Source organism: Mauremys mutica, chromosome 1, assembly GCF_020497125.1.
Source record: "Mauremys mutica isolate MM-2020 ecotype Southern chromosome 1, ASM2049712v1, whole genome shotgun sequence".
Classification (NCBI taxonomy): domain Eukaryota; kingdom Metazoa; phylum Chordata; order Testudines; family Geoemydidae; genus Mauremys; species Mauremys mutica.
In genome coordinates, this window is record NC_059072.1 from 50,979,424 (window position 1) to 51,001,262 (window position 21,839).

The window sequence follows — 21,839 nt, forward strand, 5'->3', positions numbered from 1 at the left end:
AACCCTGAGGGCTGAAATCTATTATTTATCCACAGAGTAGGTATGGCAAAGGCAGCAACAGTGCAAGTTCTCTCCTTCCAGCCATTATAATTTCAATGGGCACCAGCCCTAACCTGGCAAGACCACATGGGATAAGAGGGCACTTCAGGCTCCAGGTGCATCCTGTGAAGTGCTGCACACTTCCTGGGATCACCTCATAAAATCAATCAGTAGTACTTGGTCTTTCTGCTGAAATTAGTAACAAATACCGCTAAGAATGACCAGTTAATGCGTCTTTGTGCGGTGGACATTACTCTGCTAGGAACCAGACTGAGTCCCACCAGCTCACTGATACAAGAGGCTTTTAACTGCTCTATACTGTGTAAGAAAATCAGCAGCACCAAGAATAGCTGAAAGCATGCAAAAAGGGGCAGAAAAACATAATAAAATTCACCTCCCCCAGTTATCATAACAAAAGTAGTGACAGGATCATAATATTTAAACATGCATAAAAATGTAGTTAGTGAAAGATTTAAGGCTTTTGATGAGTAATAAATAATAATAGTTTAGAGTAAGTATCGCTAGAAATCTAAAATGGCGACAGCAATGTTTTTACATTAGAAAAATCAAAATGGAGGACTCAGATCAAATTGACCAATAGTGGACAGGCACTAGGGTGAAATAAAGTTCAACAGGTAAGGCTGAGTTCACTCCAGAATACTTGCAAGGAGGGGTCAGGAGCAGGATCTCAACTAGGTTCAGCTGGTTCCTGACAGGTAGAGCTGATTGGCTAAGCAGGTATCACCCCACTGGGAGGATCTATGCTAATAGCTGGAATTGAGAAAGCAGCCAATCAGAGAAGGCGAAAAGGCCATATAAGGCAGAGAGTTGGCTGGCTTTTGTGTGGGTGTGTGAGTGGAGCAGAAGAAGCACAGAAGAGAGCAGAGAATGCACCACCACCAGCGATAGAGAAGAAGGAACACATGGTACAAAAGGAATCTAGAAGGAGAGTAAGTATAATTCCTTTTTAATTATAAGGAATGCCTGGGTATGATTGTAAATAAAGCTGTATGCCTGTGTCTGAATGGATTTTACCCTGCCCATTATATGATTGCCTGAGCACCACACATAGAATGTTTTTAGTAATGTTCTTTAAGGTGTAATGTTGCTTTGTACCTATGTATATGGGATCTGTGTGTTACATTGTAATAGGTTTAATATTATATTGCAGCACTGTATTAAGGCTTGATACATATGTATATGGGGTCAATGTGTACGGTATCATGCAACATTGTAGGTACTATATGGTTTGTGTAGTCTATTGTGTTGCCTTAGTATATGATTGCGTAACACAATGGCATTGTATTTAGAAATGTGTCATGCATCGCAGTGTATTCTTTCTTGATTATTAAGTGTATTGTAACTGATTATTTCCTTTAAAATAAATGTTATTTTGTTCTTGAACAATTACTGCTTGAGTGTCAATCCTTTGAGCAGAGGGCTGTATCCATATCCCCTCACAGGTTGCAGAACTAGTCTGTTCTGGGGAGTCCTCTGAGGGTCAGAGACAAACTCCCTGGTAAAACCCTGGCAATTCCTCTAGGGCGGGCCACCTCCTGTTACCCATTGAAGCGGGTCAAATAACAATTGGTTTACAATTATAGGTGGGCAATTATTGGGGTGCCTTGGGTCCAAATTTTGGGGTACCATCATTTCACACATGAAGCCACAAACAATTGACAGCCACCTTCAGTCATTACTGGCCTGGCCTGGACTTGTCATGTTACAGAATCTATTTTTTTTAAAGGTTTTGATATTTTAAACTAAGCAGCATGTTGATATTTTTAGTGAAGCAGTAGTAAAACATCAGGCCACATGGCAGAATCAGGTATATTTTAGAAGTTGTGTAATCCTCTTAATACAAACAATATACAAGTAATGTAGAACTTACTCTAGATAAAAAGACACACGGAAGGATCTGAGTTGAACCACTTCTCACTGAAAACTGAATTGTTCTCTAATAGAAAAATAGCCATTCACTTTTGTGGGCAGTAAAACCTAGAGGCCCTGACCCTGCGACCACATGGAGACATAGGTGCCAACTTTCTCGGGGGCTGGTGGGTGCTCCTGCCCCTGTACCCTGCCCTGACTCCACCCTTTCCCTGGCCCCACCCCCATTCCATCCCCAAAGTCCCTGCCCTAACTCCTCCCCCTCCCTGCCCCATTTGATCCCTACCCCACATCCCCACCTCGGCCTCACCTCTTCCCCCAGCACACTAGGTTCCCCCCCTCCCTCCCTGACCCACAAATCAGCTGTTTCGTGGTGCAAGTGCTGGGAGGGAAGGGGGAGAAGCAGGACGCAGTGGCGTGCTCACCAAGGAGGCGGAGGCAGAGGTTAGCTGGAACAGGGGGATGGGGCAGGGTTGAGCACTCACCAATTTTTTTCCGTGGGTGCACTCCAGCCCTGGAGCACCCACGGAGTCGGCACCTATGTGTGGAGACCCATTGACAGTCCACCCCTTTCATTGTAAATTCCAGGAGCCAAACCTAATTGCCCAATCCTGCAGAACTTTACACACATAAACCAGGATCAGGTACTATTTTCTGTTTCTAATTTAGAAGCTATTAGAAATTTGGGCCCAGATCCTGCAAGATACTTTGCTCACATAGAGAGCTATTTGCAGGAGCGGGGCCCTAGTGAAGCATTTCAGAGTCAAATGCCAGAGCTAAACGTGTGGTATCATCCATATATTCAAGCGAGGTGGATGTAAATCTGTGCAGTGTTAATAGCTCCATTTTCTTCAGGTTGCTTTTCAAGTGTTGTTATGGCACCTGCTAAATCTGAATAATTAAATAACCCACCTGGTTACATGGGAGTACAGTTGAAAGGAAATGAATAGACTGAGAGAACAGTTTTCATTGCACAGGGGATCTACTGCACTGTTGTGTCCAGCTTTGAACGGGGAAATAAATAGTTACGAAGATAAGGAGTGGATGGTGTTTGACCTGTGAAGAGATTTTCTTCCTTCTCCATAATTCCTGATTGGTTTAGATGCTTTAATATGATATTGTTTATATTCTTAAGATCTTCTGTGTTCTTCCTTTCAAATGCTAGTCTGCTTGTCACTTCATCCATCTTGTTGCCAGTGTGAACTTTAAAAGGAAAGGACATTATGTTAAACTGGTAACATTTAAACCAAGTGGATCATTGTCACTTGGTGCATCCCTGTGGGAAATTGAATGGGAAATTATTCTGCTCAGAGACATAACAACATGATAGCAAGTTCAGAAGCTTAGTTGGAAAAGGTTGTGTGTGGAGAAGTTATGGGCTGACTGAATTATTTTACAACCGATTTTTGTTTTTCATTCTGGTGTAGTATAATGCAATAAAATATACTGCTTAAGAGTCAGCATATACAGTCTTAAGGTGAGCAACCCTCTCTTTACCATCCATAGAAGATTTGCTAATTTAAGGGCTGTAAGATTTATCCCTATGTCTGGACACAACACATTCATACGTCCCTTCGGGCACAATCCCTAAATAAATCAGAGCTTTAGGACTAGAACCAGAACCCTTCATTTCCCAAAGCCTAGGCCTCTACCATCTGAGTTAAGAGAACTCCTACAGCCGTTAGTATTGGTAGCCTCTCATCCTCTCTGTGGAACACAAGAGAATGATATCACTTGTTTATTTTTCTATATCTATCAAGCCCAGTACATTATGTACTTAGGCCTTCTCTAGTTAGACAAAACTCTCACCAAGGTTGTGAGTTTGATAGGAGCTTAAATCCAACAGCAGGGCACCAATCCTTGATGACTCTGCGGATTACAGACATAACACTAGATAAACCTTATGGCTGGGAGAAAAAACTTGGAACTTCAGCTCCCAAAAAACAAGCCTCTACCCCTTTGGGTCCAAGAAGAACTCCTGTAATTAACTGTAGTAGTGGGTCCCTTACCCTCTCTGCTACCTAGTCATTACACAGCAACATTACTCATTCAGTTATACATAATATAAAGCCAATACTTGCAACAAGGACACATCCTGTTTAGGCAAATGTGGGGTCATTGTAAAGCAATTTAATTGGGCTTCCCAGGTACAACATACAAGATTCCCTGTGCAGCCTTTACTTCCTTGACAATCATCTGCTTTGCCAGCAGGCTCTCTTATGAGTCCAGAACTGCCGTTAGTGGAGGCAGTTCAGGGACCAGTGGATGAAAGTTTCCTGTTTAAAAAAGAGAGAGCGAGGAACCTGCGATGTGCCCCAGCTAGAGCCACAACATAGGGGGAAACATCCTGCTGCCAAAGGGCCTCAAGTTCTTCTCACCACAGCATCCTCAGTTAGCAGAATGCACCTCATCCTATCTAACACCACTGCATGAGCAGTGAAAACCAAACTGGTGCGTCCCTGTGATTCAGAGGTAGCCTGTGGCTGTTGGCTTGGCAGCATTACTGGCCCTATAAATCAGGGGTGGCCAACCTGTGGCTCCGGAACCACCTGCGACTCTTCAGAGGTTAACATGCGGCTCCTTGTATAGGCACCGACTCTGGGGCTGGAGCTACAGGTGCCAACTTTCCAATGTGCCGGAGGGTGCTCACTGCTCAACCCCTGGCTCTGCCACATGCTCTCTCTCCTCCTCCTCCTCCCCATCCCTCCCAGAGCCTCCTGCACACCATGAAACAGCTGATCGGAAGGTGCAGGGAGGGAGGGGGAGGCACTGATCGGTAGGGCTGCTGGTGGGCAGGAGGTGGTGGGGGGGAGGGGGCTGCTGACATATTACTGTGGCTCTTTGGTAAATGTACATTGGTAAATTCTGGCTCCTTCTCAGGCTCAGGTTGGCCACCCCTGCAATAAATGGATAATTATCCCCACAGAGGTGATGCTATTAGCCAATTCCGAGATCACATCTGATTTTTCAGGCTCCTTTCATTTGGGGAATTCTTTGTTCCAGATTATTTCCACTCAGCTCTTAGCACTGGAATCTGAAGCCCTCTCTGAATAACACACACTGAATTATCTCCATGTTTACTGACCTAAATTCACACCCACCCCACCATGTTACTCCATCAGCCTTAATGGAATTACACCAGGAACAAAATTCTTCTGGAGAAGAAAAGAAAAAGAATGTTTTCAAAACATGCCCCAACAACACAATCTACTTGAAAAGGAAACACTCTGCTTTACAATCAACATTTCCAGGAACCACAGCCTAGCACTGCTGAGCTATATTTCAACTACTGTTCTTATGTCAAGATTAAATGCAGGTTGTTTAAAATCCTCCTTTAAGGTGTTGGTCACATTGATAACCTGTTGTTGGGCTCTGCTGATGAAGTAGCAAGGAAAGAAACTAGCTTTTTAAAAGTTGCCCTGCCAGCCTTGCTTAATTCAGATAAGTTAGCACACAGCAGTAGCCCCCTACAAGACATTTTTAGCTTAATTTCTATCTCTTGTCCTGAGGGAATGGATTCGAGTTTGACACTGTTGCAGTGCTAGGGAGAGAGCCACCCAAATCCTTGTTCTGGGGCTAAGTAAGCAAATCTGAATAATTCTTTGACCTCCCTGTCAAGACACATTCCAGTGAACATCTGTCACTTCCCAACTCTCCCATCTTGGGACACCACTTATCAAGGTTTTAGTTTGTAAGGCCTGGTCTTCACTGGGGAGGAGGGGGGCTCGATCTAAGTTACGCAACTTCAGCTACGTGAATAACATAGCTTAAGTCGACATACTTAGACCTACTCACTGCGATGTCTTCACTGTGGTGAGTCAACTGCTGCCGCTCACCCGTCGACTCTGCCTGTGCCTCTCACGGCGGTGGAGTACAGGAATCAATGGGAGAGCGCTTGGGGGTTGATTTATCGTGTCTAGACTAGATGCGATAAATCAACCCCCGCTGGATCAATTGCTGCCTGCTGATCCGGTGGGTAGTGTAGACATACCCTAAGAAACATCACTAGCCTTCCCAGTGCAGGGCTGCATTGCACAGCCATTCAAAAATGCAAAATATTTAAATGATCCAATACAATAGTGTTGTAAGCTCCTGCTTACACAGTGTGACTTTCTAGCCACTATAGTAGTTGGATTGGAGAGGTTTGTAAGTCTGAAGCCTCAGAAGTGGCTTCTAGTCCCCTTAGCTCAGGAACTAAAACAGCGGCTCTCAACCTGAGGCCCACAGGCCACTTGCAGCCCAATCAGCACAGAGCTGTGGCCCACGTGACATCCTCAGTGCCATACAGGTAGTATCGGATGGGGCACACATAAAACATTATGGGCTGCATATATGGCCCACAACTGTAAATAGGTTGAGAACTACCGGACTAGAAGGTCATGCTTTTAGATCCAGAGGTTTCAGAGATTCAATGCCTAATGCCAATTACCAATCCAATTTTACAATAGCTTGTTACAATGTAGCCAAATATAGTCCAACACTTCCTTCCCTTGACAGGCCATGTTATTTACAAGAATCGTAAATACTTTACTTACTTGTTAAGAATACTACAAATGAAACAAGCGCCAAACTGACAATCAAAATAATGATCAGTGTGACGAAGAACAAATGTTGGCAACTTATGCTGCTCCATGTCATCAAACCACCAGTGTTCTCTTCCTCCTGGGCTGCTATGGAATGAAAATAATATTCCGATATGAAATTGATGGGAAGTTATTAGGAAAACAAATAACAAAATGCCTCTGGTTCTAAGCAGAGAGAAGCCAGATACACCCAAACTTTGAGAATGTTCAGAGCCAAGTCCAACCTTTCTGAGTTGGATCCATCTCTGTTTCTAAGCAGGATACAGGCACCATGTTATTAATAACTTTAGCTCTCTCCTGTTAAATTGCAGTCCTATTCCAAAAAGGAGATATGTAAAAATGGCAGTGCTTACTTAACAGATCCACTCCCTTTATGTATTCAGAGTTATAGTGGCTCACCTTAGGGCTTGGCTACACTTACAGTTTGCAGCGCTGGTCATCCAGCTGTGTAGGAGCAGCGCTGGTGTGTGGCCACACTCACAGCTACCAGCGCTGGTGTGGGGCCACATTTGCAGCATTTCCAGCGCTGTTGGGAGTGATGCATTATGGGCAGCTATCCCAGCATTCAAGTGGCCGCAACGTGCTTTTCAAAAGAGGGGGGTGGAGTGGGGTCTAGTGTGACAGGGAGCGGGGGGAAAGAGAGAGTGGATTTTTGGAGCCAACACTGTGTGTTAGCTTCCTGACTTGAAAAATCAGAACATTTTTCCGACCCCTTAGTCTTAACTCTTAATTGCAAACAGCATGTAGGCAACACGACTCCCCGCTGTTTCCCTGCCTGCCTCTCATTTGATTGTTTACAGCCAAGTACAGATGATCACAGCAAACAGGAGCTGTGTTTGTTTTTTAGATAGCAGCAGCAACGGAGGAGCTCCACAGAGCTCGTTCACAACAGGGAGGAGGATCTCATTTGATTGTTCACAGATTGATCACAGCAAACAGGAGCTGATAAGCAGCTCCGGTAGAAACGGAGCGAAACGGAGCTCCTCCGGAGGTTCACAACAAAACAAAGAGAGGCTGCATAACAAAACAAAGGGAGTAATTTAGTTTAAAGCATTCTGGGATATCTCCTTATTCCCTGGAGGCCAATAAAAGCGCTGGTGTGTGTCCACACTTGATGAGCAGCGCTGGATCACCAGCGCTGCAATCGCTACACCCCAACCTGGCCAGGTGTACAGCCAGCGCTGCAGCCAGGGAGTTGCAGCGCTGGATGTGCCTTGCAGGTGTGGACAGTTACTAATTGCAGCGCTGGAAAGCCTCTACCAGCGCTGCAACTTGCAAGTGTAGCCAAGCCCACAGTCACAACAAATATTTTGCTGCTTTTCACTCCTGATAACCACTGGAGCCATACAGCTAAGAAAGTGTGAGCAACATTCCTTTCCACATTGTGAATCATCAACTGTCTGGCTAGCTAACTTCCCATCAGTTACACCTGTGCAACTCTGCTGACAGCAATGGGCCTGCACAGGCTGAGCGCCTAATTTGACCTGCAGAACCCTTATTTCTTGCAATGTAACATGAGAAAGGAAGAATCCAGTTTTACTTTCCCGGGTTCAGGCTGAATGGGCAGGGCTGAAAGTTAGACTACATTAGAACTTGTTGGGACATTTTCTTTAAATATACTGTTTCACTGAAATTTTTGCCTGCCAAGTTTACAAGGTCCAGGATGGACTCTCCTGGCACTTCCAGGAAAACAGAGAGAATGGGAGATGCAAATAGAAAACTGACATTTTTGGGATCTGCAAATGGCCTTTTTTCCAACACAATTCCATTTTGTGAAAATGTTTGGAATGTTTTGGTTTGTTCCTATGCAATTTTTGAGACCTCAAAAGTTGTCATGAAATGGAATTGTCTTCTCTGGCCAGATGTACTATATATAAACTGAGCACATTTGGCATGACAGTGAGAGGTATGCCCACTTGCCACTCCTCCTGCAGATGCAAGAAGGGGGACAACCAGTTAGCCACTCCTTCCCTGAAATTTGTGGGGCAAACCAGCTTGCTGCTCTTTAGAAACTTTGGTGGGTGAAAGGACATGTCCCTCATAAAAAATATAACAGCTAAGTGTGGGGTGGATATGGGCCTAGGGGTAGGGAAGATAGTGGGAACCAGGGTTTGAATCCTCTTCAGAGTTCCTGAACACAACCAAAAGTTTTGTGTGAACCATAGTTTCCCATTTGGGCAGCATTTGCCCTAGGAGACCATTTGGGGAAGTTCTGTGGCCTGTGTTATACAGGAGGTCAGACTAGATCAGTGGTGGGCAACCTGCGGCCTGCAGCCCATCAGGGTAATCTGTTGGCAGGCCACAAGACAGTTTGTTTACATTAACCGTCCACAGACACAGGTGTCCGCAGCTCCTAGTGGCCGTGGTTCACCATTCCTGGCCAATGGGAGCTGTGGGAAGCGGTGGCCAGCATGTCCCTGTAGCCCACGCCACTTACCACAGCTCCCATTGGCCGGGAATGGTGAACCACGGCCACTGGGAGCTGCGGGCAGCTGTGCCTGCAGACAGTCAATGTAAACAAACTATCTCGCGGCCTGCCAGCAGATTACTCTGATGGGCCACATGTGGCCCACAGGCTGCAGGTTGCCCACCACTGGACTAGATGATCACAATGGTTCCTTCTGGCCTTGGAATCTATGACTCTCAGTCTAAAATCCCAGTCTGGAAAGAGAACGGATGTGCATCTCTGCTCATAGAGAGCTGAAGGCTATAGGCTTGAGACTGGAGCAGGCAGTCCTTGAGCAGACCACATTGGGAAGGTTAAAGGTGGGGTTACACTGAAGCTGTGACAAATCACAGCTTCATATGATTATCCACTATGAAAAATGTATTTCCAAGTTTCCATCGGTGTTGTGTTGAATCTGGTAAGACTCTTGAAGGGCATTGCAATTAAGCTGATGGTGATAAAGAAGAAAAAGGATTGTATATGCCATAACAGCACTTTGATGATGAGTAAACCCATGGTTTGAGAGTTCACTGAACTAGTCAATACTAGTCTAGGAGTATTTTTGCTGTCTTTTATTGCATTTAATGTGTTCCTGCCTGGGGATAAAGTAAAGCCTGCAGCCTTTTAATATTTTTTTTTATCATGCCCTCAGCCTTCATAACAAATACAATTTGTACTAAATGCCACCACCACTGATATTGCTTCCTAGCCGGAATAATAATGATGGGGGAGCTGCTTTCACAGTCTCTCAAGCATTGCAAGCTATGAATAGAATTCCCATAAATGCCACTTGAGTGCTCTGCCTAATGAACACTTCTTACTAGCCAACTTGCCAAATGTGCCAGCTTACGTTATTGTAAGTAACCAGTGAACAAGGATTCCTGCCAACCTGCAAACAATGAGAACATTTTATGTTGTGAAGCGAAAAGTAATTGGTGTGGAGCACCTACCAAAATTAGAGGCTCTTGCTTTTTAAAACTACTTTAAATTTATGGCTAATGTGTTGCCTTAGGTTTGCTTATGTCAGATCATATTAAGCTACTGAGCTAAAGGAATGCTATGGGTACTGCATCGAAGCATTGTTGAAATGTCTTTTTTTTTTTAAACCCAGATCTGGCATTTTCTGTAGAAAATGATAGCACTGTCCCATGTATTTTTAATGATTACCAGAGGGTGAAAAATGCTCACACAATTCAAGGATAGGGGTGGAAGCAGTAGATGTGGTATAGCTTGACTTGAGTAAGGCTTTTGCTACCATCTCACAGAACTTTTTCACAGACAAACTAGAGAAATATAGCCTAGACGAAGCTACTATAAGGTGGGCGCACAAGATGTGGACAAATTGGAGAAAGTTCAGAGGAGAGCAATAAAAGGGATTAAAGGTCAAGAAAACGTGACCTTGGAGGAAAGATTGAAAAAAACTGGAGAAGAGAAGACTAGGAGGGGAGCATGACAACACTCATCAAGTATGTAAAAGGTTGTTATAAAAGAGAGGGTGATAAATTGTCCTTAACCACTGAGGACAGAGCAGGAAGCCATGGGCTTAAACTGCAGCAAGAGAAATTTAGGCTGACATTAGAAAAAAAATCCTGATTGTAAGGGTAGTAGAACAAATTACCTAAGGAGGTTGTGGAATCTTCATCATTGGAGGTTTTTATGAACAGGTTAGACAAACACCTGTCAGGGAGGTCTAGACAGGGGTGGCACGTGCTTGGGGCGGCAAGCCGCGGGGGGCACTCTGCCGGCGCCGCAGGACCAGCGGACCCTCCACAGGCAAGCCGCCGAAGGCAGCCTGTCTGCTGTGCTTGGGGCGGCAAAATGCCTAGAGCCGCCCCTGGGTCTAGATAATACCGAGTTCTGCCTCAGCACAGGGGACTGGACTAGATGACCTATTGAGGTTCCTTCCAGTCCTACGATTCTATGATCTTAATAGTTCTGTAACAAAGAGATCCAGAATATAACACATTTCTTGGTACGGCAGCTGAGGATTGTAAATAGTGCAGTCTCTTGGAATATATTCTACTGGTGTGAGGGCAATCAGATACTTACATAAAACTCCAAGCATTAAAGAAACATCTAAAATATATCAGAGAAAGAGCCAAATTGGTGGACAAACTATACATAGCACTGCTTTCATTTTCTGCTGAAATACAGCCACCTGTAGGTAACTGTTTAACAGGAACAAGAGTACTGTATAACAATTTAGTCCAGAAGTGAAGAACAACGTCCATTTAAAATTACAGGGAGAATCTAGGTAGGCAAAAGAGAAATTATCTGACACTAGAACTGATTCATTCTGTGCCATTTCTTGTTCTTGTTAAAATGAGGATCGCCTACATAAGACAATACCATGGCAGATTTCTATAATTTTCAATATGGGATCCTAGTGTCTGGCAGCTGCACCACTATAGTAATTATCAGAAAAATATTCAGCTCCTGGGCTAAGATGTTGATGTCTTTCTAACTCCTCTTCCATCAAAGCTCTAGTGTCACCTATATCATTTCTCCCAGCATTATTCATACATGTATAAAATCAAGCAAGGTGGTGGTTGAGTGGGTATCTGCATTTTTGTCCTATTTGAAGCCTAGTTGATTATGATTCTTACTGTACAGCTACTCTTCAGCCAAATTTCAAAAGTACAAATTGTGCTGCTAAACTAAGGAGAAAACTACAGAGTACCTCCTTAAATAGCATAATGTGGAATGCTGCCAAGAAACTGCCACTTGTAAAGTGCTTTCAGATCACAAAAGAGTCAAACACATCTTGAATATTGCTGGCTAAAAATATTCTTGTTGCCATGTGTGAGTCAAAGATAAAGTGCATACAAGCAGTAAAATCAGGAGGATAGTACAATTCTGAATATGTTTGAAATAAGTTCCCTGAATTAAGATCTAAAGAAGGTTCATCAAATACCTCAGGAAACTGGCTGGGATCATCAGGTGATAGTCATTCCTTAAAAGCAAAAACAGGATCACAATAATTTTAGTTGCAGCTTTTTTTTCCTTTTAAGCTTTTATGTGTATTTTAGTAATTGTGAAAATTGCCAGACAGAAGAGAGAGGGCATTATTTTTATTCCCAGAATGGATACATATTGGGAATGATGGTACAGGCTTACTACAATGTCGCACCCGTGTGCCTCAGACATGATGTGAAGGGCCAGGCTAGGCGTGGAAAGGTAGCACAGTTTCCACAGAGAATACTTGGCCATGCTGTGGACATCGCCAACAAGAATCTGGTACTGGCAATTGTCACCTACAGGTTACTGGAGTAGTTAGACCACTGGTCCTATGTTCTGTGCACATGATTCCAGTTGTGCTGGTCGTTTTTGTCATAGCTATCTCATATCAGAATTCAATTTCCTTTAAATGCCTGAGTTGAAGTGCACTTATTAAGCCAGATCCTTAGCTGTTGTAAATTGACATAGTGCTGTTGACATCAGTGGAAAATACATCATTTGGATTTACACCAGCTGGGAATCTGGCCCATGTGTAGTGCATGTGTTTATACGGTAAATAAATCCCAGAATGATAAGCATTAGTTTAAATTATCAAACATCTGTGCATTAGTCTTTTTTTTTTTAAACCTAGTTTATATTGAGAATAGTTGCCAAGCATTATCTGGCATACATACTTAACAGGTGTTGAGATCCATCAGAACATAGATGCAGTTTGTTTAGGTTGTTTAAGGAATCAACCACATAAAGTTTTCCTTCTTCATTGGTATCAAGTAAGTCAATTTCAAGAGAAGAACTCTCCATTGTACCTAAAAGAAAACATGGATATTGGAAATAATGACTACTGTTAAGGGGCCTGATCCTGTGAGGTGCTGAGCTCCTTTAACTCTCACTAAAATCAGTGGGAGTTGAGGATGATTAGGTCTTTGTAGGAGATATTCAGAACCTTTCAGGATAGGACCAATATGAGTTGTGAGAAACTCACTAGTTAACATTTCTAGTTTATTGTTCGAGATCCTTAAGTGTGAAAGTTAATTGCCACATCAGAATGTTGTAGTACACTGTTCCACCTTTCTAGCTCCTGCATTGATTCAGGTGTAAATTATTACTTATTTGTATAACATCCAAAGCCTGGAAGGTACTTTACAGACCAATAAAACAGGGTGAAATCCTGGCCCCATTGAAATCAATGGCAAGTCCCTAGTCTCTCCCCTGATTATCTCACAATCTAAGTACTAGGGATATGTGATAAGTAAAAACGAAGGGAGCAGGAAGGGGAGTGAAGGAGAAGGGTTACAATGACAAGCTCATTCATTTCCTTATAAATATTGATACATCACTGTGGCTTGTTTTTTCTTGGTTAAACAAATGATTGGGATTGGGGTGGTCAGCAAAAAGTTATCGCTTGCCATAATTGCTCTTCTTTCTTTACTTTAGATTTGGTTGACACACATGACCTACTTTGAAAAGGGTCTGGGCTGGTAGCATAGGCCTGTGCCCTTCCAAAGAAGGTGAGACAATTCTTGAAGAAAACACAATTTCCATGCCTTAAGGTAATTGTTCTGACATTCTCGGATATTCAGCTTAACTTTGGATATGTCTACACTGCATTTAAAAACCCATGGCTGGCCCGTGACAGTTGACTCAGGTTAAGGGGCTCTTTAATTGCAGTGTGGACATTTAGGCTCAGGCTGGAGCCTGGGCTCTAGGGCTCAATGTGGTGGGAGGGTTCCAGAGTTTGTGCTGCAATTAGGCAGCCCCGTTATCTGAACACTATGTGCCTGAGTCAGCTGGCATGGGTTTCTAATTGCCGTGTAGACATACCCTTTAACACCTCATCTTTGCGGTGGGCTTAGCTCTCAATGAGCACAAGTCCCTTGGAAGTGTTAGAAATTTACATTCACAAATTAACAAAGTGACATTTAGAAATCACATCCTATGTATATAGAGTGGATTACTTCTTATCAATTTTCAAACTCCCAGAGGTGTGAGGCTCCAGCTCTATCTCTGCTAATAAGGAATTTGAAACTGCAGCTATCAACTACCCAAAAGAGACTGCTAGACTAACGGTGGGCCCCTTCTGATGTCATTGCAGAGTATAAAAACTCTTACTCCCCCTCACCTTTAAGAAAGTATTAGAAGGGATTTAGCTGCCCTGATGGCTTCTCTGCATCTGGGATAGAAAGCCCCATTGCTTGGAAAATATGAATCATATGTGTGTTTTAACAAATACATATTCAGAGTTATGGAGAAAGATATCTATAGAGGGATTAGAGCTGGCCAGAGTCAACCAGGCATACAAGCTTTTATCAGGCCTTTACCATACCGAAGCTCTTAAAAGTCTACTCAACATTACAATTTATACTGGTAATCTTTCAGCACTGGTACCCACACTAGTCTGGGTAATGTTCAAAAGTACATTTTCTCTAGGCACATGGGACCTTTTCCAGCTCCCTCCTTCTTGACTCAGTTACCAAACACAACTGGCAACTTTCCTGACTCACCCTTTCCATAGTATGACATCATGAAGAGCAGGTTCCCTCTGTACCAACATTTTAATAAGTGCCATGGGGAAAACTGGGGCTGTTTCCTGTCAGGCACATGCAGGAGCAGATACTCATAGCATCATGCCAACCCACGCTGCTCTATGTCACTCCCAAAGTTGGGGACACAGCCAAATAACTACCCATTGATTCTCAGTGAAACTTTGGCTCCTAACTAGTTCAGGTTTTTTTGGAAAGGGGACTAGCACTCATAAGGGAAAATAAGACTGATGGCTCTGTAAATACATGGACAGAAAGAGTAAAGTCTTGATTCAATTAAGGGGAAATGACATGAAAATGAGTGCAGCTCCTTTTTCTTTTTTCATTCTGAGCAGTTACTGAAAAAATACACAAAGCTAGAATTGCAACCAATCAGCTCAATCCGGTAGCTTTTATATATGCAACAGTAATTTCAGGACAGATGGCTTCTATGCACTAGAATGTATAAGGTAACAACTTCTAGTAGCTATATCTTTACTGTCTTTGACCACATCCATGCCAAGCTGTATTTCTTATGGACACAGTTATGCAGCGTTCTACAGATTCACCACCTCTCTCACACACAAGGGCCTCCTGCTATTTTTAGCTTCAGAAGGGCAGTTGTTTTCCCTGAACGTTTTCCATTTTGGTTAGACTTCCTTGCAACAACTTAAAGGAAGACTCTCCTAAAGACTTGAGCTCTAATAAATGTAAGTAACTGATTTGATAGTTTTAGATACGTGTTAAATTCACAAGTTGTAGATTTTTGTAATTAAGTATTTAGAACCAATTTCCCCACTGTACACTCACTTTCTGTACATAAAAACAGCATGTTATGAATGCTCTGTTTTATGATTTATTTCCACATCAGCACCTTGAAACAAACAAGATATTAGCGTCACTGGCCTCCTACTAATTAGTTTCACAAGGCTAAACTAACCCTCATAGCTTTTAAATTAGTCAGTGTAATTTGTATTTTAATATTGCTTAGAGGCCACCACCTCATAAGCATTAAAATATAACTTCATACTTTTAAACGTAAGTTATTTTTGGTAGTGTTACCACTTCGTAAAATAAATACCTAAAAATTCTTAACAAAGAATAAAATCAAGACTAAATGGATTAGCAAAACAATAGAATGAAGTGTAAATTACTTACAATTTAACCATATTCAGCTAAAAGTTCAGGATGGAAGAAGTCATCCAGTATGAGAAGAAAACTTGCTTTGTAGTTTCCCCCCTCACTTTTAGACCCTGCAAACTCCCACAGGACCCATAAACACAGCTATGAAATGACTATCCCTTTCAATCTATATTTAGCATTCATTTTGGCCAAGAAGTCTAGTTTCCAAATATTGACCTATTTAAAACACACACACGCACACTTCACTTATTAGACAAGAGTCACTATGAAATTTTAATATTTACTGCTATTATGGTGAGTTTTTAACATATGCTTCTGACATGTATCATTTTACTAATATTTTACATTGAGTGACTTTTTTAAACAGGCTTGAAACTAATCAAACCAATATTCTTCTTTGAGTGCTTGTTCATGTCCATTCCACATTAGGTGTGCGCGCGCCGCGTGCACGAGTGTCTGAAACTTTTTCCCTTAGTGGCTCCTGGCAGGCCGGCGGGGCCCCCGCCAGAGTGGCGCCACTGTGCCATGTATATATAGCCCCGCTGGCCCAACCCCCTCCAGTTCCTTCTTACCATCCGGGGCAGCGTTGGAACAACCTCTTGCTCTCGTAGGAGAAGCAATCCCTTAGCATTAGAAGTACATAGCTGTTATCAGTTTGTTAGCGTTTCATTGTTGTTGTACACTAATAGATTAGGTGCTTGGAGGATTCCAGCACCCGCCCCGGGCCTCAGAGCATGCCGCAGACCCAAGGGTTTAAGGGCTTGCGCCACGTGCTGCAAGCCTATGCCGGTTAGTCTACTGTCTACGTTGCCTGGGGGAAGCTCACCAAACAGAGAAGTGTAAGATCTGCAAGGCCTTTAAGCCGAGAACAAAGAAAGAGACTTTTGCTTAAAGCAGTTGCTGATGGAGGCCGCGCTGCAGCCACCAGGCCCGGAACGCCTGATGCCAGCCCCAGCCTCCTCGGTGCGGAGTGCCCCGGAGTCGTTGAGACCCAGTACCGGCCAAGCACCACAAGCCATCGGCCTTGGGACACCATAGTAGGCCCCAGTACCGCTCATCTTCCCCAGTGCGGCCCAAGGCAAAACCAAAGGAGGGGCGTGGACGCTCCTCACAAAGGAGACCGGCGCCATATCAGGCCCCGGGTACTGGAAGGAGCGGGATGGACACTGCACCGACTTCGGCACCGGTGGCACCAGCGCCACAAATCCCACCGAGTCCAGTCAGAAGTGAACTCAGTGCGGACGAAGGACTCGAGGGCGTAATAGATCAGCCCTCCACGCCTGACACCTTTGAGGCTGCAAAAGACCTCACTGGATTGTCGTCAGCGAGTCCCCTCCCGGCCAGGGAGAAGCCTCCAGCACCCAAATCCAGGGTGCCGCCAAAGGGAAAGCCGGCAATGGTGTGCCCCTCGAGGTCACCGTCCCGGCACTGCTCCCGGCGTTGGTCCTGGTCGAGCTCAGAGTCGGTAGACTCCCAGTTACCCTTCACTCCGAGGGAAGTCTCGGTACTGAAGGCGAGTCAACGCATGGGATTAGTGCAGGACAGGGGGCTTTCCAGCGCCCCCCCCCCCCCCGGACAGGCACCAGGAGGAGACGAGCAGGAGTCGCCGAGGGCTCCCAGAAGGCACCAGTCCCGGTCGCGGGATCATCGGCACGGGTCCCACTCTCGATCAGCAAGAAGCCAATTGTCAGCCTCCCACCGACACGGATCAATGGCACCGCCGTGGCCCTCGCGCTCGGCGTCGCCAGAGTCCAGCGCCGACTCAGGCCGATACAGCTACCCGCAGCGGGCTCCGCAGCAGGTATCAAACTGGGTGGCAACCACAATGGGAATTGCCAGGGCACTGGCCCTTCTGGACCCCTTGGGCCTACCACCAATGTCAAGGTGCTACCACTAGGGCCAGCTATTTGGTACAGAGATCCCGGTCCCCGCACCAACGCTCTTCTGTAAGGGAAGCTACCGTGTCCAAGCCACTTGCAGCCTCGCTGAGCGAGACACCAGAGAGCCTGGCACCGTGCCCGGTGCCACTCCATGGCCACCGTCTCCAGGCCGAGCCAGAACCCCTTCCCTGGAGGGAGGGGGACCAGGGGGACCAGCCGGAGGAAGCTGAGCAGCTACTAACTTCCTTGTCATCCCCGGATGAAGCAGTAGCAGGCACAGCGGTAACAGGACCTCTGCCAATAGACCATAAAGCCCACTGAAAGCTGCTACATAAGGTGGCCCATAACTTGGGGTTGCAAGCCGAGGAGACGGTTGAGCAGGAGGACCCCAAGGCCAAGGAGGCAAAACGTCTAGACCTGTTTGGCAGGAAGGTGTATTTGTCAGGGGGCCTTCAGTTGAGGATTGCTAACCACCAGGCCATCCTCAACAGGCATAACTTCAACTCCTGGGCGGCAGTGGGGAAGTTTTGGGACAACCTCCTACAGGGCTCTCCCAGCAGGAGTTCACGGCCCTGGTGGAGGAAGGCAAAGCCGTAGCGAAAACCTCCCTCCAAGCGTCCTTGGACTCAGCGGACATGGCAGTCAGGACAATCGCGTTGGGTCGGGTGTGGCTTCAGGAGTCAGGTCTCCTGCTGGAGGTCCAGAATTCGCTCCAGGACCTTTCTTTCGAAGCGTCCGGACTCTTCTCGGACCAGACGGATGCAAAGCTGCATAGCCTTAAGGACACTAGAGCTACACTCAAGTCACTGGGTATGCATACCCCAGTGACTCAGAGGAAGCCATTTAAGCCACAACCTCCTCCCCAGTGCCAGTACCAGCCTCATTCTTGACAGGAGCCTTACCGCAGGCGAGACGGAGACAACAGGAGGTGATGCAATAATAACAATAACTCCATTAGGCCGGGCCAGAGCCAAGGCCAACATAAATCTCAGCTGGGCCCTAAGCCAGGCATTTGAAGGTGTGCTTGAGGACAGCGTATCAGATCAACTACCAGATCCATCCCCTTGTTTCCTCAACCACCTGTCCCACTTCTCCCATGCATGGTCCAGCATTACATCAGCCCATTGGGTGTTATGCATGGTGCAAAGTGGGTACATACTACAGTTTTCCTCCCTGCCTACCCCTCACCCCGCTTCCCCATCCTTCTTCAGGGACCCTTCTCATGAGCATCTTCTAGAAAAGGAAGTTCACTCACTCCTAGAGGTGGGGGCAGTACAGATAGTAGCCTTAGACCTAAGGAGAAAAGGGTTCTACGCCCGCTATTTCCTCATGCCTAAGGCAGCTTGCATACATGTGGTCAAGCATGCCAGACTGAGACTCAGGACTCTGCAGGCTTGGCTCGCCCGTGTATACCATCCTGGCAGGGACCCCCTGGACTTGATAGTGACAGCCCTGGGGGACATGCTGGAATCCCTGATGTGATGGCAGTCCCAGACCGCGGTTTGTGAAGGCATCCTCTTTGCCGCAAAACAGCCCGACTTTACGCTGGTAACAGATGCATCAGACCTCGGAGGAGGGGCTCACCTGGGGGACCTCAGGACCCAGGGCATGTGGTTGGGGGCAGAGCAATCACTCCATATCAATGTGAAGGAGCTCAGGGTGGTTCATTTAGCATGCCAGACCTTTCACGCCACTCTGAGTGATCACAGCGTGACAGTCCTGACAGACAACACAACTGCCATGTTTTACATAAACAAGCAGGGCGGAGCCCATTCCTCCCCGCTCTGCCACAAGGCTCTCCTCCTCTGGAACTTTTGCATAGCCCACACCATTCACCTACAGGCAGTGTACCTCCTGGGGGAGGCTAGCAGACCACCTCAGCAGGTCCTACCGCATGCACAAGTGGTTGCTCAGAGCAGATGTCGTGCTTTTGCTCTTCTGAAAGTGGGGGTTTCCACAGGTGGACCTGTTTGCTACTGAGGGCAATGCCCAGTGCCCGCAATTCTGCTCATTCCAGGGTCACAGCCCAGGCTCAATAGCTGATGCATTCGCGATCCCGTGGGGAAGGGAATTGAAATACGCCTTTCCTCCAATTCCCCTGGTGCACAAGGTGTGCAGAGATAGGGCCTCGATCATTCACCATGCTCCTGGAGCTGTCGGTGGAGGCCCCAATAACCCTTCCCCTACACTAGGACCTCGTTACGCAGGACGGAGGATGGCTTCTCCACCCTGACCTGCAAGTGCTGCATCTGATGGCATGGAAGCTATGCCGTTAAACACTTTGGAGAGCCAGTGCTCCCTTCCTGTGCAGCAGGTTCTGCTCGGTAGTAGGAAGCCCTCTACCAGGGTGGCTTACTTAGCCAAGCGGTAGAGGTTCTCATGCTGGTGTGGGTCACAAGAGGTGCAGCCGCACCAGGCCCCGTTGCCAGCCATTCTAGAATACCTACTGCACCTCAAGCAGCAGGGGCTGGCCCCGTCCTCTATTAAGGTGCACCTGGCAGCTATCTCCACCTTCCACCCAGGGTTTTCCGGCAGCTTGATTTTCTCCTACCCAATGGTGGGGCAATTCCTCAAAGGTCTGGAAAGGTGTTCCCTTACTCATGCCCCCCAGTTCCCTGTTGGCAGGGCGGTCCTCCGATCGGTCTCGTGACTGCTACCCACCTCCAAAGGTAAGCTTGTAATTCACCTAATGTGCAATGGACATGAACAAGCACTCGAAGAAAGAACAGTTACTTAGCTTTTTCTAACTGTTGTTCTTCGAGATGTGTTGTTCACGTCTGTAAATGAGGCATGACAAATACTAGAAGTCAGAAGACAGTTACACTATCCGCTAACAAACAAGGCACTCAGAACTAAATGCAATTAACAAGTGTGCAATCATAGACTTATAGGACTGGAAGGGACTGAGAGGTCTATTCCAGTCCCTTGCACTCAAGGCAGGAATAAATATTATCTAGACCAGAGGTTCTCAAACTGTGGTCCACGAACCAAGCTCCATTCAGGTAGTCCATGGATAGTTCCCTCTAAGATGCATGCCTGGGCAGCCACACAAGAGAATGAAGGGCCACCCACCTAATTAGTGGAGCCATGCCTGAACCCTGCAGAAGATGCACATGTAAGGTGAGGTGGTGGCCTTGGAGGGACTTGAGGGTAGGTGGGAAGGGGTAGTGGGGTGAGGGGGGGGAAGAATTTGAAACATGCAGGGCTGCAGCAGCCAGAGAAAGAGGCAACTTCCCCCAGCTCCAGAGCTGGGGCTGCCAGGGACAATCAATCAGTTTCCTTCCCAGCCTCAGCTTTGTGGCTGCTGTGTGTGGGGGGGGGGGAGAGAAGGGGAAGAGGGCACATCCATTGCATTAGAAAGATAAGACTACTGATATTTAAATACAAGTTTGTGTGCTTTTTTTTGTAGAACAAAAAATGTGAATCAAGGTTTTTTTTAATATAGCACTTTTATCCAAAGCGCTTTACAATAGCCGGCTAATGGTACAAACAACATTTGGAAAGATCATTAAGTGGTCCGCCAAGAGGCTCAGCAATTTTCAAGTGATCTAGACCAGTGGTTCTCAACCTCCGTATTGTTGGTTGCAGGTTGAGAACCACAGCACCCCTCCCCCAAAACCATGCACAGTCCCCTATGCCCTTGCCCACAGCAGGGCCAGGAGTGGAGCACCTAGTGCAGGCCAGCAGACAGGACCCGAGAAGGGGGGCTAGGAGCAGAGCCTCACCTAAAACCTGGGGGTGCCACTCCTAAGACATTATAACAGCACAGGTTTAATGCAAGCCTGCCCTAAGTGTTAATGAATTCTTGCAAAGGCAAGTTGGGTCAGAATTTAGAGCTAAATTTGCGTCTATCTAATTGAATGATGGTTTGAACACCAGTCATGTTACTCTATAGCAGATGAATGTAATGAAGGCAGTTGATGGGAGTTCTCTTTGCCATTCCTCATCTTTCTTCCATTATTTCTTTAGGTAAGATGAACTTCACTTGATAACCACATGAATGTTTCCACAGTATTAGCATGACTAGGATTCTGTAAAGCATCTGGCCTGCTACTGTAAGCACCATATTTTACAGAAAAAAGGTATATAATCATACAGCTGACCTTACTGACATTCCCCTGGATCCTCCAAGTTGACAAGTTAAACACATTTAAGGCATAAGATTGAGTGGACAGAGTTATGATTGAGCTGTCAGACTAAGTTTGAGCACTCAATCCTGAAGTCAGGTCATGCCAATGCTAGCTTTGTGTGAAGCATACTTTTATAATATATTTTATAGCTACTATATCATTTCTAGTGATAAAATGAAAAAACTAAGTGTGCGGTTATCTGATCTCATTTACTTTTAGACAAGGTGTATAACAACCACATCTGAAAAGAC

The 21,839-nt window shown here is 45.7% G+C and overlaps 1 protein-coding gene across 1 annotated transcript; it reads right to left on the bottom strand.

The window, feature by feature from the left end:
• Window positions 1-2,469: 2,469 nt before the first annotated feature.
• On the bottom strand, window positions 2,470-14,439 carry LSMEM1 (leucine rich single-pass membrane protein 1). The gene is made up of 4 exons (XM_045012394.1): window positions 14,418-14,439; window positions 12,591-12,722; window positions 6,465-6,599; window positions 2,470-3,132 (listed from the first exon to the last, which is right to left on the bottom strand). The coding sequence occupies exons 1-4, from the start codon at window positions 14,437-14,439 to the stop codon at window positions 2,912-2,914; spliced, it is 510 nt and encodes a 169-aa protein (XP_044868329.1). The 3' UTR covers window positions 2,470-2,911.
• Between the last annotated feature and the right edge of the window lie 7,400 nt (window positions 14,440-21,839).

What these genes read in the sequence shown, in the direction of transcription:
- LSMEM1 (XM_045012394.1), bottom strand. Translation starts at nt 14,439, where the DNA reads ATGATGTCATACTATGGAAAGG. An exon ending in GATGTCATACTATGGAAAGG is followed by an intron (nt 12,723 to 14,417) that starts GTGAGTCAGGAA and finishes GTTTTCTTTTAG; the next exon opens with GTACAATGGAGAGTTCTTCT. An exon ending in ATTTGTAGTATTCTTAACAA is followed by an intron (nt 3,133 to 6,464) that starts GTAAGTAAAGTA and finishes TTCCTTTTAAAG; the next exon opens with TTCACACTGGCAACAAGATG.